Here is a 13965-nt window from a genome sequence, read left to right on the forward strand (position 1 = left end):
TCCTTGACACAGAGCAGTACAATTTGTTCCTTTGTATGACAGTAAAATCTTGAAGACTATGTCAGTTGAAGGCTGAAAGTTTCAGGGTACCCCCCCCCCATTTTGTGTATATAGTAGTTTTTTAAGAATTATCTTCTTAATCAGCAGCATTAGAAAAACTTTACCTCTATGCACACTCCTGGGTCATGCATTACGTAGTTTTCTCTTTCCAGTGTTAAATTTTAAAATATTCTCTTCTGTTCTTCCCAACGGCTTTTTATTAGTTGGAGCAACGGTCGGACCGAAAGCATAATCTCCGAAAGCCATTCTGTGCTTATGAGCTCCTCAGTTGAGAACAGCCGGCATGCAAGTCCATCAGGCCCCCGAGGGCGTCTCAATGGCATTGGAGGGCCACGGGAATGTAATAGTTTTCTCAGGCATGCACGAGAGACACCCGACTCCTACCGCGATTCACCACACAGTGAGAGGTACCTACAGCCAATAATTCGAAAGGTGTGACTATCTGGGATACAAGCCGGCAGAAATGAGTTCATTTTTTAAACTGCCTTTTCAGTCTTTCAAGAAAATCCTTAGGTTTTTTGATTGTATGTTTGTTTATTCATCTCAAATTTGAAACTCAGTGATAGATGGGAGTTGGGGAGGGGCGGGGGAGAAATTCTAAGCTGAGAGCAGACTTCTTTACAAGGGGATTCTATGATCTTCTAAATAATTAGCCAAAGATGTTGATCCATCCCATGGCACAAAGTCTTTTGGAGTGACTTTTTAGGAGGAAAGTGGAGCTTAAGTGCAGATGCAGCCAAAGTAGACTGTGAATAAAGCAGGTGATCAGAATAACCAGGAAAAGGTTCCTACTAGGAATTATGAAAGGCTGGTCTGCTTTTTCCAACCTGATGCACCATGTGTGTGAGAGAGATGTGCTTAAACTATAACAGAAATACACAGCCCCCTTCTCCTTATTTTAATAAGAAATTTCAGTTGATTTATTCTCAATCTCTTTCAAAGAGCAAAAAATACAAAAAGCAGGTTGAAGGCATCTTCCCTTCCCTCAGTTGAGGTTTTGGGAGAAGAAAACTCCACTCACTTAGATACCACTAATTGATGTCGTAGTCACGTAGTTGCCTCAGTTCAACCATATATTTAACGTGCATCAATTCCTATTAAGAGAAATGTGGAATATAGAATAAGCATCACTGAATTATTGTTTATGTGACTATTTATTATCAGAGTAGGGCCCATTTGATTCTTCTCCAGGAGGTCTCTGTTAACTTCCTTTCTGGAAAGCAAATGCAGTGAACGCTCGGGTTGCGAACGTGATCCGTGCGGGAGGCACGTTCGCAACCCACAGTGGCACATCTGCGCACGCACGGGTTGCGATTCGGCACTTCTGCGCAAAGCGCAATTTAGCTCTTCTGCACATGCGCGACCGCCGAAACCTGGAAGTAACCCATTCCAGTACTTCAGGGTTTTGGCGCGTCCGTAACCTGAGAAAACACAACTTGAAGCGTCTGTAACCCGAAGTATGACTGTATCTGGAATATACTCCCATGACTCATACCCAGTGTGGCACAGCAAATGGAAGACACAAATGGAGGAAATAAATCAATAGTAATGATAGATGCATAACTAAAATCTATCATGTGAGACACGCACCTCTGAATAACCTTTACAGTATTATTTGCATGTAGTCATATGCCTGAAAGTCAGAAATGCCTGAAATGCTGCAGGGCCTTATAGTAGATTAATTAACTGGGAAGAGTGCTTCCATTGTGCTACAATTCTTAAACTTAGCCTTGAATGCGTTCCGAATTCATATGTAAATGAGCACCATGATGAAGATCCTTGGTGTAAAACCTTGAAATTCCTTTGACATCCATACAACCAATTTGCACTTTCCAGCCTTGAAATCTTTCAGCGCTAAAGATTACATTTTCTCTTCACTAAAGCTGATGGAAATGAATACCGCTGGAGATGTTATCTATATTTCATCATGGGTTGCTATTCATTTTCATGAAAACTTGTGAAAATGAGGAACATTAATATATAAAATTTAATTATACATGCTAATCAGTTTTGTCTCAAGCATTGTACAGATTTGGAGTTTAGGAATGCAAGTATTTTATTTTATTTTTAGAAAATGAAGAAGTGTATCACTGCAGCCCCACTAATGTAATTCAGTATTGCTAGCAATTTGGCAGGCTGTGCATCAAGAATCCAAATGGCTTGGGAACCTCCAAGAAATTATTTTTCTTAATGCTGTCACGTTTTTGTTCTTTCACTTAATTCTTCTCCAGCTCAATTTTATCTGTACTTCTTTAGGTACGTATCTGCTATGACAACACCAGCTCGCATGTCGCCCGTAGATTTCCATACTCCAAGTTCTCCAAAGTCGCCTGCCTCAGAAATGTCTCCGCAAGTCTCCAGTTTAACAATGTCTGTCCCTTCTGTGGCAGTCAGCCCGTTTATAGAAGAGGAGAGGCCTCTCCTTCTGGTGACCCCACCCCGGTTACGGGAAAAATACGAGCATCACATGCAACAGTTCAACTCCTCTTACCACCACAACCCCGCACATGAAAGCGGCAGCCTGCCACCAAGTCCGCTGAGGATTGTGGAGGACGAGGAATACGAAACCACACAAGAGTATGAACCGACGCAAGAGCCCCCCAAAAAACTAGTCAACAGTCGGAGGGCCAAAAGAACAAAGCCCAATGGCCATATTTCCAATAGGCTGGAAATGAACACCGACACAAGCTGTGAGAACAGTAGCTCAGAGAGCGAAACAGAAGATGAGAGGATAGGGGAAGATACACCTTTTCTGAGCATACAAAACCCCATAACAGTCGACCTGGAATCAGCTACTGCATATCGACTGGCTGACACCAGGACTACCCAAAACAGTCGGTTCTCAACACAGGAAGAATTGCAAGCAAGATTGTCCAGTGTAATAGCTAACCAAGATCCCATCGCTGTATAAAAGAGAGAGAGCAAGAGCGAGAGAGAGAAACACTTAAAAAAAAAAAAACCAACCCACATAGATTCACATGTAAAACTTTATTTTATATATTGAAGTACTCCACCTTTAAATTAAAAACAATTTATTTTATTTTAGCAGTTCCGCTATTAGGATTAAAAAAGACAAAACAGGAAAAAAACTTTTATAAATTAAATATATAATGTATATACAAAAAGTGTTATGTGCCATATGTAGCAATTTTTTTACAGTATTTCAAAAATGAGAACGATATCAATGGTGCCTTTATGTTATGTTACGTTGAGAGCAAGTTTTGTAAAAGTTACAAGTGATTGCTGTTCCACAGTATTTCGCAGAAGTCTCTAACATTCTGGGTTATATCTTCCCCCCAACCTCTGCCCACAACCCGGTCCCCTTATTTTCTTTGTGCATTGCATTAGTGGCGACTGGCTGTACAACTTGCAAGAACTGCAACAGTCCCTGTGTTTGCTTGCTGTAGCCCCTGATCAAAAACGTTCTGTACTGGCATAGCTACCTAAAGAACAAAGCATACGCCTTTCTTTTATAAGAGGTGGTTATTTCCTTACCTTATACGAGTTGGGTTTTGTCTGCTCTCTCACAGGACCACGGTTTGCTTTGGGAGCCTAGAAGGAAATGGTAGATCCAAATGTTATGCCATTGTTTACGACAGGTCAATACCAAAAGACGTAAAGCTATATTAAATATTTGACAGAAATACTGTGGGCTTTAAGTTTAATATAATCAGCCAAGAATCTCCCTGAACCTCTATAATTTTTTGTAATCGTGTTTCTTTGAAACACAAGTTCAGGCTTGCTTGGTCACAAAAAGTAAATGCGCCATAATCCAGCAGGGAAGTCCTCCTATGCAACCAACTTTGAAATAAATGGGAACTATATATCAGGCCTTTTGACCAACTCCTATTTATTCTAGTGTGGTTTATACAGAAGAACGCCCTGCTGCATTGTGCCCAAGGTAAGTTGGTTGCAGTTCCTGGGTAAAATATTAGACCAGCTTTTGTAACCAAACAAAAAAAAGAGGGGGACTCATAGTGTGGGGAATTAAAATGCCAATGATAAAACCACAGTCATTTTGAACCTGTATCTGTACCCCTACCATGGAGTGAAATCTGGGGCGCTTCAAATGGGTAACATTTTTTTATGTTCAAACTGGAAAACAAATGTCTCTTCTACTGGGGGCGGTATCTCTTCCTTTGCAATCATTGGGACTTAAACATGCTTAACTTTGGTTAGATTTGGATTGAGCCCAAAACTGCCAACTTACATACAAGGTGAAACCCAAATGAGCTAGAATGAGAGGTCTGGTGGGGAAAGGCTAAACATTTAGTAAAATAGAAGGAAAGTGTTGATCTGTATTTGTTTTCATCTAAGTATCTGTAAGGCAAAAATGGTACATTTGTCAAGCATGCATTTTGTTAGATACATTATGCCACTAATTGATCAAATGACTTTTTGCCCCTGTCACCTAGAAGGTGAGCTATGCAAGACCCTATTTTTAGAGAAAATGGGAGTGCAAAAGGGGATCATCTCCCCACATCACTTTTCACCTAGCCAAACTTATTCCTCAGAGCTCAACTGAGGGTAAAAGAGATCGGGATAGGGCAGGCTGTATGGGGATATGCTGCAGGTAGGCCTCTCCTCCATTTTATCCTTAAAATGTGGGCCTCTTACCCTGATTTTATTTGTGAGTGAGGCAGTCTCTGGTTTAAACAAATAGGTATCCCATCTAGTTTGGTCCTTAGGCACCAGGAATAGAGTTATTTCAACTTCTCACTTTACAAGCCAACAGCCCCTTGTTGGACCTGAGTTTGGGTCAGAATGATAGTCCTAGCCTCTATACATCTCAGTTTGTGCAGCACAGACTGGTGACCGAAGGCGGTATTTTCATTCATTTTTGTGAATGAAAAATAAGGTTGGTTGTGCTGACATTGACTCTCAGGAGAGGGTTAGGAAAAACAAATCTGTTCACAGTTCGTAACTAGTCCTTTGAGTTCAGTTAACACTGATGTATGAGGCTGAGATCTTTGCAACTCCCAGAGAGCCTAATCTGGATAATGTAACTTGAGTGCACCGTAGTCTAAGGCTGCAGTCCTAATCCTATGTACCAGGAGAAACTTAGATCAGTAGGATTTACTTCTGCATAAAGCTATTTAGAATCATGTTGTAACTGTTGATTAAGTTATATTACAGGGAAAAAACCATTGAAACAACTTTCCTGCAATGTAATTTACATGAACACAAGCTTGAAGTTTCCATTTCATCATACTGACTTCAAGCGCATGTTTAAGTGCTTTGCTGAGTATTGGCTGCCGGTTCAGAACCTAACAAGGGAATGTTTTCTAGCATTAGCTTCCTGGCACTCTGGGATTCAGCAGTATTATCTTCCTTTACTGGTGAAGATCTTGTTTTCTCAAGGCAAGAGAAAGCATTGCTCTGTTACCCAGAAACCCTACACAGTCTCCTAAGCCAGCTCAAAACATTACATGGCTATAAAAGTTACACTGCATTGGTCAAGTAAGTCACAAAAATATAACAGTAAGAGGCAGAAGGAAGGAGATTCTTCACCAATCCCCAACATTAAACCTAAACCCTGCCACTGGCCTTGGAAATGCATACCTTCCGCATTCATCTTTATTCCACTTCCTAAGGTTTCACATGTATTAAGGTGAGCTACTACTTCAGTTTTGAGCTCTAGTGTGAGTTAGGCCCTGCTACTGTGTCGATCTGAGAGAAGAGTTTAAATTGAAAACGGATCAGCTTTAATCCACTTTACAGAGCAGCTGATGTCAGACCTCAATGTTTGGACTGAGTACAATACTGTGCAGTTAAAAAGACATAAATAGAAGCTGCAGACTTCTTATTAATATTCCCAATAGATTTCTTCATTGTACTTGTCTTCCTTTTAGCTGTGTTTGTTTTGCTCCATTTTGTCACATAACAGAAAGGGAAATCACTAGACCTCGTTCTTCACCCATGTCAGTCCTAACTAAATTCACTCTTCCTCACCTAGGACTTGTGCAGACTTTTGCTTGTCGTGCCACTTCCCACCCCCACCCAGTCTTTCCTCTGAAATGGAGTAAAATTCATCGGGTTTTCCAGCGATTGACAATTCAGCGCTAAATAGTGAATTTTCCCAGGGAAAAAGGCAGGGCAATCAGAAAACCTCTTAGTGCACGACTGTACAGGATTTTACCATTATTCTGTGGTGCAGTGCACCCCTGCAAGTCCAGAAAATGTTACCAGTTACATGATGTTTTTTGTACCTACCCACTCCCTTTAATGCTGAACATTCATGATTTCTCGAAATATGTTGTGCAGACTACTGCAAGATGAAAACTGAATGTGGTACATCAGCCCATCCAAAAACCGAAGAAGAAATAGCACATACTTTTATTACCTTTTGTCCCTTTCTGCTGGCTAGCGTCATTGTTGATAAAGGTTGCTGGATCTCACACTGCTCTGTTAAGCTCCTATCTAGGCAAGGAGCTGTCACATTTCTCCATTTAGCACCCTGCTGCAGCTGACAAGTCGCCACTAGAAACCGCCTGTTAAAATCATAAAAGTGGGAAAAAGAGTATAAGGGCTTAATATTATCCCAGTATTGTAATAATATCTTGGAGGGTAAGTCTGAGTATATATGATATATAAAATATATTTGGTGATACATTACCAAAGGATATTTTAAAGTAATAGCTAAATGTGACTTTCCCCTGGCAAGGTGATAAAAGTTAAAGAGTTCCGCCAAAAGTAGCTAGCATTCAGAACGGTTATTACATCTCTTATGCTGACATTTTATTGATGTAAAATAAAATAAAAAGTTATTTGCTACAGCTGAGGTCAGCATTTCCAAGGTCCGTATGCACTATCATGGATTTGAATGCCGTGGTAGAGGAATTATCAGTTTAAAATGACAGTGCAAATGCATTTTGTTGTTCATTCTATCTGCAACTACAATATAGAAAGTGGGTCTCATTCTTATGCACCAGTTTTATCATTGTTTCTATATTGACAATATATCCTCAGCTATGCTCAAGCATCTGTCATTAGCTGCTGTGCAATAATATAATTAATTAAAAGTTACTAGAGAAATTCTGGAAAGAATGGATTAAAGAGATGAGAAAGTCAGTAGCTAAAATGGAAGGGGAGTATCTATGCATTTTAAGGTGGTCCTTTCATTTACTATTATTTTGCATTTTGGAAATATCACTTAGTTAACGAGAGCAAACACCTATGAATGAGTAAAATATTTGTGAAGCGGATGTTTATAACCAAATCACAGAAAGGCTGCTGAGAATTAGGTGTCTTTTGCTAGATCTCTAAGTTCTTCTGAAAACAGTCTTGTGTACAAAGTACTACATCTGATTTTAAGTGGTTAGACGATGAGGGGATTGGTAATACTTCCATGCGCCCAAGTAAAAATGGGTTACCTATGTAAGGTACCTATGTACCTTTGCTTAAAAAATACCTGGAATGTGCTGTACATTAACAACAGTCCTCTGAAATGTAGTAGCTTCTCTCTGTTCTGTTCTTAAAGCTCTGTTCTCTGAAGCACATGAGGTCATAGATTTCCAAAATGGGAACAGTACAAAAGAATCTGTTTTAAAACAACTTTTTCCCCAGTTGTTGTGATTGCTAAGGGGCCCACAGCCATTAAAATCCAGAAAAGAGAGAAGCCAGCAATGATCACCTGATTCAAGTGGTTTAAAATTTAGGCACAATTTTTTGAAGTAGCTTAAGTTCAATTAAAAACTGGTGGTAAGGCCTTTTAGACTTTTTAAAAAATCTCATCATTACAACCCTAAGACAACACAGCGAAACCTCGGGTTTCGAACGTCTCTGTTGACGATCATTTCAGAACACCCAAAACCCGGAAGTCAATGCTTCCGTACGAGCCTCGGAAGTCGAACTTCCAAGGTGGCTTCTGTTTTGAGTTTCCCTATTGTATTGAGGCTTCTGCATTGAGTTTTCAGTTTTCAAACATCTTGGAAGTCGAATGGTCTTCCGGAATGGATTATGTTCAAAAACTGAGGTTCCACTGTATACAGAGTGGCTTAAGACAGGGATGATGATCTTGCAGCCATCCAGGAGTCATGGAACTTCAATTCCAATCATCGCTGACCACTGGCCAGTGACAGTCATGCAGATGCTGGAGGAAGTGTGTAAGAACAGAGGGCACAAACAGAGGTCAACAAAACATTCTGATCAGCATAAAGCTTCCCGTTAGTTCATATATACATGAACTTTGGTCTCTTGTTAATTGTTTGGTCTCTCATTACTTGTTTACAGTTAAATGTATTATGTTAAAAGAGTTTATTTTGGATGACAGGAACATTCCATCTGGGTTATTAATCGGCAATGGCTCATTTGCACATCTGCAGCAACGCTGCATCTATGACAGAGAAACATGAGGAAATAAATCAAATGCTTAGACAACAGCTGTGGTAATGAGCAAGAATTTCTGACCCATCAAAGCAAGCTCTAGAAAAAGCTGCTATTATGATTAATATTTTTTAAAAAGCAACTTCAATTCTCAGGGCACTCTGTTCTAATGCATTCAAGCTTTGCACCATCATCATGTGTTTATTAGGTGTAGTCTCCCGTCTCCCACTTAATGTTTTCTAAAAACTTGTCCTGAACGAAACAGCAGTCAAAATAAAGAACTCTTATTCTGAATGTAGTTCATGCTCCCCTGTGGCAAATAGTACCCTATCTCGTAAGAAAGAGCATGGCAGACCCAGCTCTTCAGCTGCTATGGCGCATCAGAGTTCTCCGCACAAGTAAATATCTGCCAATGGATAATTTGTCTGCATCCTTATTTTGTATCCCATCTCACCCTGCCATTAATGCACAACCAACAATATAGGCGATGCCCAACATTGGAGTAAACCCATTGAAATCAATTGGCTTAAGTTCATTTGTTTCAGTGGGTCTACTCTGGGTAACAGTCTTATGTGTTTCCTTTTACCTCTTATTTCTTGATCCCAAAGCTGCCACCATGTTCATATTTTCCCTCAGCTCCTTCATCTTAATCCAGCTAAGGATTGGCACCTTAAGCATTTAGAAAGCCTGGCTAACAGTGCACATCTTTCACTTGGAGACATAGCAAAGGCTGTTCTCACTCTTTTCCAGTACTGGCTGAATTCCTACCAGCCGTGGCAATATCCAACAAACCAAACATATATATACGAAATGCTGCAGAGAAATGTAGACAATTAAATGGCCACATACCATTTTAAGTATATATTCTTTTTTCTGTAAATACATCTTGTACATACGTGGATGTTTCCCCACAATCATTTATTGTCTTTATTGTCTTTATGAGTTATATATCAGTTATATCACTGTAAATAACAATGTTCTTTATTATTTATATTTAGGCATTTAAGAGAAAAAAAGAGGAAGTCTTTTATTTTAAGATAAATGTCAAAAAATGTTTGGTTATACCTTCTCCCTCCCCTCCCCCAAAAAACCCTATAATGTATCCATTAATTTTCATATATATATGAAAATTATATATAATTTTCATATGTATATATATATATATATATATATAATTTATTGGTTTGGAGAGAATGTATCTGTAATGGAAAATGTACAAGGAATGCACAGTGGAAGGCCACAAGGTACTGATAAACTAAAGAATCTATAATCCCAAATATTAAGCAATAAGCAATTGTTGATTTATTTAACGTTTTGTTGTTCATTTTCAGTAAAGAGGTGCTGGAATAAATTGCTACTGTGTAGTATTGGCACAGTTGCTCTGTAGACCATTTCAGTCCACGAGAGTTCTCCCAACCCCACCTGCTCCTCCAGTTCCTGGCACTTGTGTCCAACTATAATGGCAGAGTTCTAATGTCATCTATGTTCAGACATCTGTTTGAGAAAAAGTTTGATTCTTTGTTGTCAGTTCCCCCTCCTCTTCCCAATTTCCTCTGTTCTTATTTCTGGAGTAGAGTTGACCATCCAAGTCTGTTACTTGTTGCCTATGTTCTTAGAGATCACATGTCTAATTGCTGCTAAGCAGTTTGGCATTAATCAGGGTTCAATAAAACAATTAACAATAATTCAGCGACATGTCTGACATGTCCTTAATGTCGCTAGCAGAAACAGCGCAAAAATGTTAGCGGCGGTGGTAGGAATGTGGAAGGGAGAACAAGAAGCCACAAACTGCAGTGTTATGTATACATGGCTAATTGCAACCATTTCATGGTAACAAAGGCACTGTTAGCAAGAAGCTACAGCCAATCCCATCTTCCTGACAAGGGCACCTGTGTGCATGCTCATTTTCAAATACCTGCTTCTCACATTTGTATACACCTACATAATTCACTTTTACATTGTCAGAACTATTAGCTGTGCACCTTGAAAGGAGAGGGGTAAAGAAGACTGTCACATTGCAAACCGGTCCGTATCCTGAAAAGCAATAGAACTAATTTTCACTATGACCACAGCATCCCTTTGTGAAGCTTAATTCCAGCATCAGGTGCATATGCACTATACAATAAGTTACTTAAGAACGCTTGTGGGCCACTCATTGCCACACAGTACCCTGGTTCAGATAATTGGCTTACAAGATGCTGCCCATCCAGACCATCATCATTCTATTAATCGACCCAGGGTATATTTTCTCCACAAATATCCACACACATCAGGGCTGACCAGTGCATGTTTCAAAAATCCAATGATTTAAAGGGAAAAGCCTCTTGGGAGACACAGTTATTAATAACTTTACCCTATAGTAAAGGTAAAGGTACCCCTGACCATTAGGTCCAGTCGCGGACGACTCTGGGGTTGTGTGCTCATCTTGCTCTATAGGCCGAGGGAGCCGGCGTTTGTCTGCAGACAGCTTCCAGGTCATGTGGCCAGCATGACTAAGCTGCTTCTGGCAAACCAGAGCAGGGCCAGAGCAGTACCTATTTATCTACTTGCACTTTGACGTGCTTTCGAACTGCTAGGTTGGCAGGAGCTGGGACTGAACAACAGGAGCTCACCCTGTTGTGGGGATTCGAACTACCGACCTTCCAATCGGCAAGCCCTAGGCTCTGTGGTTTAGACCACAGCACCACCCACGTCCCCATTAATACATACATATATACTATCCCATAGAAACAGCATATTTATGACATGCTCTTGTGGTAGACCAGCATCACAGTTGCACACGGAGTAGACAAAGGAATTTGCTCAACCTGCCCAGCTGCAAAATAGGGAACACAGCATGATTGGCTGGGATGGGTAGAACATGAGGCTCTTGATCTCAGGGTTGTGGGTTCAAACTCCACATTGGCTGAAAGATTCCTGCATTTCAGGGGGTTGGATTAGATCACTCTTGTGGTCCCCTCCAACTCTACAATTCTGATTCTAATGGAGAGCAGACAAAATCAGGAAAGAAGAGCAGATTAAGTAGAGTTAGAAAACCGCTCTACGGTGCTTACAGCTACAAACGTTTTTAAACTATTCTTTGCTCACTCAATTTAGGTTCCACCTTTTCTGATATTTTCTGCCGAAGACAAACTCATAATTTTTCAGTGAAGCAAATGACCAGGGCTTTTTTTTCCAGTTAGAACTCATTAGAACTCAGTTCCGGCACCTCTCAGGTGGGCGCCATTGCCATTCTAAGAGAACAAAGGTTCATGATGAGTTCTGGTACCTCTTTTTCTAGAAAAATAGTACTGCAACTGATAATTTGCATATTAGAAAGGGCAGATAAATTCCACACACACACACTTCAGCTCCAGTACTTTAAAGGTAAAGCAACCCCTGACCATTAGGTCCAGTCGTGGCCGACTCTGGGGTTGCGGCACTCATCCCGCTTTATTGGCCAAGGGAACTGGCGTACAGCTTCCGGGTCATGTGGTCAGCATGACTAAGACGCTTCTGGTGAAGCAGAGCAGCGCACGGAAACACCGTTTCCCTTCCCGCCAGAGCGGTACCTATTTATCTACTTGCACTTTGATGTGTTTTCGAACTTCTAGGTTGGCAGGAGCAGGGACTGAGCAACGGGAGCTCACCCCATCGCGGGGATTCGAACCGCCGACCTTCTGATTGGCAAGTCCTAGGCTCAGTGGTTTAACCCACAGCGCCACCCGCATCCCTCTGCAGTACTTTAGCTGGGTACAATTATCCTAAGTCAGAGTATTGGCTCATCTAACTCAGCATTGCCTCTATGATGGCTGGGAGGCTCTCTGGGGTTTTAGGCATGTCTCTCCCAGCCATAACTAAAGATGCTGGAACATTCTGCATACAAAGTGGATGATCTGCCACTGAGTGGAAGTGCTTCCTTCCCTTAGGAGAAGTTGCATCAAACGGCAGGCAAAAGTAGTTTTCTATTGCTCGTGCCACGTCCTCCTCCTACAAGCAAAGAAAGCTGTGCATAATGCGGCTTGCAAAAATTGAATGTGCTAATCAGAACCAAAACCTTATTTCAAACCCTTGTGAAAGGTCTTAGATGTGGTGACTGTACATTATTCAAGGTTAGGATCTATTCAGTAAATACAGTCGTACCTTGGATCTTGGATCTCAAACGCCTTGGTAGTCAGACGTTTTGGCTCCCAAATGCCGCAAACCCGGAAGGGAGTGTTCCAGTTTGCAAACGTTCTTTGGAACCTGAACGTCCAATGGGGCTTCCATGGCTTCCGATTGGCTGCAGGAGTTTCCTGCAGCCAATCAGAAGCTGTGCTTTGGTTTCCAAACATTTTGGAAGTCAAATGGACTTCCGGAATGGACTTCCAAGGTACAACTGTAAATGGCATTGCGTCTAAAAAAGCCCCAAACCATGTTCATGAGCTGCTTCTCATTGGACCCAGCAAGGACGCACTATGCACAAACACATATCTGCACTCAGATATGTGTAAAATATACACAAACAGCCATGTATGTCCTCTCATCAATGCACAAAGATTCCATACTCTTCACGCATAGTCACATTAATCCAAGAAAATGTGCCTGTAATCATGTAACCAAGTGTTAGCCTGTAACCATATGTACGTTGAAAACAACAGTCAGGGAGAAGAGTTCTCATCTAAACTCCCTGACATACTAATTTTCTTTGTGTGGGGATTTTCTTTCAGGGGAGGAGCATTCAAGCAAACACGTCTCTTCCCCAGCACATGCACACACCTGCAACAAGTGGTATGATTCAGGAACAGTAAAAGCCATTGTTTATGCACATCAGCCAATACTACATTTGCCCGGGAAGCAATGGGAGTGAGCACAGAAGCAGAAGATTGAATTAGCAAATCAGATTGATCCGCTCACATGCTTGAATAGGATCTGCTAAGTGGTCACGGTGGGGGTGGGGACAGCTTGGCCTGGGGGTGGGGATGCAACAGCTATAGCTTTTCACAAGAAGGAGATAAACACTGTCTCCTGCTAATACATATTAGGGGAAAGTTTGTATTAAAATGCAGAGTGAAAAATAGAATTAAAAATGCCTTTTACTAGGAGAAACCGCTTGTAAGAATGGGCATAGTAGGCAAATTTGCATACAAAATTGTATGTTGGGAGTAACGAACAATAAAATGTTGACAAATGCTTGTTAGGCCTTTAAAAAATACACCCACGGAAACTGACGTGGAAATGTGGTGGAATCAAGTCTGGAAGGCTAGAAACTGAAATTTGTGTGCCCATTTCTAACTGAGAATACAGGTACAATTCCACCTGCCCTGGGCCCATGTACATTGCCTGTACATACAAAGAACAAGTGTCCATGCCTCTTGTTCGATCCCCTTGCTTCTGCTGGGAAACTACCAGATTTAACAGAAGAGTAAGTATGTAGATGCCCAGAACAGACAGCTCTTGGCTGACCCAGGAGGAGAACGTACAGTCTGAGCAGCTCTGTTAGGCTAAGCGGAATTGCTGATAGGCTCATTTCTGCCCCTGGCACTTTGCCATTTATCCTTCACACTGCCTCTGAAATGGAAATTACTGTGATAAAGACCCAAGTGCTTGGGGGGGGGGTCA

General features: G+C 41.1%; 2 protein-coding genes across 25 annotated transcripts in view; one reads left to right on the forward strand and one right to left on the reverse strand.

Moving 5' to 3' along the window:
• Nucleotides 1-10074, forward strand: part of NRG1 (neuregulin 1) — a 513412-nt gene extending 503338 nt beyond the window's left edge. For all 20 annotated transcript variants that reach the window (XM_081176446.1, XM_081176444.1, XM_081176448.1 and 17 more), the window contains 2 exons: nt 264-467; nt 2317-10074. In XM_081176446.1, the coding sequence (XP_081032572.1) occupies nt 264-467; nt 2317-2971 (859 nt within the window). In that variant the 3' untranslated portion in view covers nt 2972-10074. The remainder of the gene's footprint in view (nt 1-263; nt 468-2316) is intronic.
• Nucleotides 1-13965, reverse strand: part of LOC308576951 (uncharacterized protein) — a 121249-nt gene that overhangs the window by 70838 nt on the left and 36446 nt on the right. For 4 of the 5 annotated variants that reach the window (XR_014003300.1, XR_014003301.1, XR_014003302.1 and 1 more), the window contains exon 3: nt 6447-6551. Coding sequence is in view for 1 of the 5 variants with exons in the window: in XM_081177072.1 (XP_081033198.1) it covers nt 3556-3612; nt 6404-6551; nt 12508-12755 (453 nt within the window). In the remaining 4 variants the exon portion in view is untranslated. Of the gene's footprint in view, nt 1-3555; nt 3613-6403; nt 6552-12507; nt 13375-13965 lie in introns of those variants that run through there. The other variant, XM_081177072.1, reaches the window with a different exon arrangement.

This window comes from Podarcis bocagei (genome assembly GCF_964188305.1).
Source record: "Podarcis bocagei genome assembly, chromosome: 17".
NCBI lineage: Eukaryota > Metazoa > Chordata > Lepidosauria > Squamata > Lacertidae > Podarcis > Podarcis bocagei.